General features: G+C 35.5%; 1 protein-coding gene across 1 annotated transcript; it reads left to right on the top strand.

Annotated features, from left to right (window-relative positions):
- The first annotated feature begins 1,378 nt into the window (after window positions 1-1,378).
- On the top strand, window positions 1,379-3,160 carry LOC144769014 (zinc finger MYM-type protein 1-like). Its single transcript, XM_078653010.1, has one exon. It carries the CDS (start codon window positions 1,379-1,381, stop codon window positions 3,158-3,160), a length of 1,782 nt encoding a protein of 593 aa, XP_078509136.1.
- Window positions 3,161-4,611: the final 1,451 nt, after the last annotated feature.

The following is a 4,611-nucleotide window of genomic DNA, read 5'->3' as shown; positions in this document are numbered from 1 at the left end:
TGCTACCCTAAAATCTCCTAACTATCTCTTAAAGCTAACTATACTTGAATTGTTAAAATGCATTGCTAGTCTACGGCCCCTTTACCCCACCTCATTTTAAATGCTCCTGTCTACTTTAGGAGGATGCCTCTTACCCCTGATCCCAGTACACTCATCTTTGCTCTATAATGCATGGCATTTTACCATGTTTTAGGCCACTGTTTATTTTCATTCTAGTTTTTTCAGTCGACAATATTTTTTACAGCAATGTTTTTCACCCTATTTTTTTGCACACAATATTTTTACTGCACACAGATTACATACAGTGAGTTGGATATATAAAATTGATCTAATGTGTTGTGACAGTTGTGACTGTTGTCCATTTAGTAATAGGATCACTGATAGGACTAGCACTGTCTATAGGCTGTAATTTTAGTCTGTCTTGTGTGTAAAATAGGTCATGGCATCAATGTGTAGAATATCAAAATGGTCTAACTGCAATGTTAAACTCTTAATTGAAAAAATATGCATTTATTTTGCTGTGTTGGGTACAGATGAGTACTGGATATATATGAGATCTGCCTAGCACCCTTTTAAAGGGTATTGCTCAATTAGTCTCTCATTCTCTTTAAGACATTTTTCAATATGTTTTGTATTATTTGCCATCTAAAGTCAAGTCAAAATTTATAAGTACACCCTTTAAATTCTAGGCAGATCACTGAATTGACATGCTCAAGCTTTTCAATCACCACTGGTGTTGTGCATGCTATGGCACCTAGCTTCGAAGCTCATACCATATTTTAATTATGAACAGGATCCCAGGTGAAATTCTGCAAAAATTTAAAAGGCTATACCGCTTGGGGAACAGCTGTACGTGCTGCTGCAGTTGCATTCCTGTCAGACTGAAGATGGATGTGGATGAATAATTGCTGTTACTTATGTGTGCATGACAATTTATATTAGTGTTTATTTAGTATTTTGCGTAATATCGTTTTTGTGTCTTCAACCAAGGGAATTTGAAAAAACAGGCTTTTTTTTCCATTTGCAATCTGATATATTGCTGGACACAATGAACACAGTTGACAGTTTACTCATAAACCCATTTTTGGGTTTGACACATGCAGATAAACTGCAAGTGAAAACATTAGGAGCTGATAAACCTCAAATTAAAATTGAGCAGTCTACAAAAGATAGGGGAAAGGGGTACACACGTCGCTTTACCAGTACGTGGTTGATAGGATTGAATGGGTACTGGTAGCGCTTCTAAAAATGCTTTATTCTGTTTCCCATGCTTACTCTTTGGAGGTGACGTTACCTGGACAAAAACAGGAGTTACTGACCTAAAGCATCTGGCTGAAAAAATAAAAAAACATGATTCATGTAAATCCCATTTGACAATATGTTAAAATTATCTCTTTTTGGAAAATCGGAAATTGTACAGCAATTAAACGAAGCATACCGTGTGGGAGTAAGAAAACATAATGCAAAAGTGGATAAAAACCGATACATTTTATCAAAATTGATTGACTGTATTCGATTTTGTGGTGCCTTTGAATTGGCATTACGAGGCCATGATGAAACTGAAGAGTCTCTAAATCCTGGCGTGTTCAGGGGCCTTGTTGATTTTGTCTCCAGCATTGACAGTGCTATGGAAACACATTTAAAGACAGCCACCGTGTTTAAAGGCACTTCTAAAACTATTCAAAATGAATTGCTGGACTGTATGCTGGAAGTAATAAGAGACTATATTATACAGCAGTTGAGAACCACTGATTATTATGTAGCTATCCAAGCTGATGATACAACTGACGTCTCTACTAAGACACAGTCAGTTCTGGTCTTCCGCTACATTGATGGAAATTGCAAGGTAGCTGAAAGATTTTATTGTTTCACACATCTAAAAGACTCATCTGCAGAAACAATTGCCTCAGCCATTCTTAATGAATTAAACATTGTTTTCCCTGAGCAATGTGCTAAAGGAAAAGTAATTGCGCAAAGCCACGATGGTGCCAGCGTCATGCGTGGTGCAACAGGTGGGGTGCAAAAGAAAATCGGGGAGGTTTACCCAAATGCACATTATATTAACTGCTATGCCCACCAACTTAACCTAATTATGGAACAGGCTTCCTCCAAAATATCTAGAGTTAAAATTTTCTTTTCAGAGATTGGTGGTATAACAGCATTTTTTGCACGTTCCCCGAAAAGGACGGAAATTCTTGAACAATTAGTTTCAAGAAGACTTCCAAGAGGGTCTGCAACTCGCTGGAACTTCAATATTCGAGCAATATTGCTAATTTATAAATTCAGAGAAGATCTTCTTGAATGCATGTCAACCATTGCAAACAGTGGTGATTTTGAGTCGAATACTATATGTGAAGCTAAGGGATTTAGTAGAACATTAGATGATAGAGAGTTTATATTCTTTCTGTTTCTTTTTTTCGACATAATGCCCCAGGTAGACATTTTATATAATCAATTGCAAAAGCGAGACTTTGACACTGTGTCTGTCCAGAAAGCTACTACAGACTTTGTGACAAGCATCACCAAAGTACGAGAATCCATTGACAGTTTGGATTCTACACTGCCACAAGAATGTACATTTGTAAACCGGAGACTGCAAATAAATACCTTAACCCAAGAAGCAAAAGAAGTCTGTGACATTATTGTGGTCCATGCCAGAGAGCGCTTTGCTTTCACAAAGCATCTTGTAAGTGCAACACTATTGCGAAGTGACCTTTTTGAAAGCCATGACAAATCTTTCCCAGCTGAGGCACTCGCAGAAACGGTAGAAGCCTATCCTATGTTAGACAAAGCCAGATTGAGTACAGAACTTTCGGTCCTGTATGGAAGACGAGACTTCCAACAAAATACTGGTGGTGCCATGGCTTTATTTAGCTTTTTGTGTGAAAACAACTTAGAGAAATCCTTTTCTGAGACCATAAAGCTCTTAAGAGTCATCATTACTACACCCATGACAACAGCAGAATCTGAGCGATGTTTTTCCACACTAAAGAGGGTAAAAACGTTTTTGCGAAACACTATGACTCAAGCTAGACTTAATGCTTTGGCTATGCTGTCAATGGAAAAAGAGCTAATAAAGGAAATACCAGAATTCAACAAAAGAACAATCGAAAAGTTTGTTCATATTAAAGATCGAGGAGCAAACTTTCTATATAAATAGAAAATATGAATCTGATGTGTGATCATAGTTTCAGGTGTTTATAGCTCAGTTTGTTTTGTTTGATAACATTAGGAAGTACTGTTGGAAATGTTCTCATTCCATTTAATATTCATACAACTCCTGTACAGTTGATATGTATTTATATATGTGTTCTTATGTATCTGTGAAGTTATATATATTTGTTTTCATATTTTAATATTATTTAAAATATGTTTGTTGTTAGTGTTTTGAGGGTATATGTCTTTATATGTACAACATTTAGTTATTTTCCTAATTTATTTTTATTTAACCGTTTTCTACTGTACTGACAGGGACAGGAACACTTCTACCTGAGATTGACATGCAAAGTATTTAAATATTAGTTTTATTTTGTCAATTGTGTTTAAAAATATATTGGGTTGGAAAGTTCTTAAAATGTACATTTATTTATTTCCATAATTTCTTTTTGTTTAACTTTTTCTGCTGTGCTGGCTGAAGGGCACAAGGACCTGAGAGTGGCATTCAAACAATTTACATAGTATTATTTAAAATAATTTTGTTTGTGTTTACAAATATCATATTGGTTTTGAAGGGATATTTCTTAAAGTATACATTTATTTATTTTCATATTTTATTGTTATGTAGCCATTTTCTACTATACTAACTGCCACAAGGGCCTGAGAGTGGCATGCAAAGTATTTAAAAATAAAGTAAAACATTTGTACCTAGCCTGCCTATGCAAATAACGTTTTTTTTCTTTCTTTCTTAAATAAATGAAAGATTTTTAATGGATATTTCTTATATTATAAGCAATGCATATTACACTCATTTCCTAACTTATTTTTATTTAGTGGTTTTCTAAAATACTGATAGACCCAAGGGCTTCAGAGCGCTATATGAACTATTTTAAATACAATATTTACTTAATTATTTTGCAAAATTGCCTTGCTCAAAAATGCAAAGCTTTTGCTGACTTCCTAAAAATTAAATGTTTGTTTTTAAATTGATATTTCTTATACATGTAGCTATTTAATATGTCATAAAGATTACTGGGCAATCAACGTTGAATAGCTGATGCAGAAAAGGAAATGGCCAGCCGTCATTTTTGGTAGGAACAAAATTACAAGTGTGTTTCTTTGTGGATGTGCAACCTGGCTTAGTACTCTGGCTCTCTTCAGAAGTCAGTCTTGCTTGGCAACACAGAAATTCTCTGAAATAATGTATGAGTTTTCTATTATGAATGCCTAGAAGAACTGATTTTTAAGTCCATTTATCACAGAAATAGTGCTGAAAATTGCACCAAAAAATGCTAATTTTTTTAAAATTTCTTCGCGGGGGGAAAACCCCCTCACACCCCCTTATTCCCGTCGGGCTCGCCCGCTTCGCTCGCTCGCTCCCGTTCGTTGATGCCTACTTCAAAAGCCCCACCAGGTTCAAATTCCACCAGCCGCCACTGGTTCTAGAACCTACTC

This window comes from Lissotriton helveticus, chromosome 7, assembly GCF_964261635.1.
Source record: "Lissotriton helveticus chromosome 7, aLisHel1.1, whole genome shotgun sequence".
NCBI lineage: Eukaryota > Metazoa > Chordata > Amphibia > Caudata > Salamandridae > Lissotriton > Lissotriton helveticus.
Note: the sequence above shows the minus strand (reverse complement) of the source record. Positions and strands in the feature narration are given on the sequence as shown.

What these genes read in the sequence shown, in the direction of transcription:
- LOC144769014 (XM_078653010.1), top strand. Translation starts at nt 1,379, where the DNA reads ATGTTAAAATTATCTCTTTTTGGAAAATCGGAAATTGTACAGCAATTA.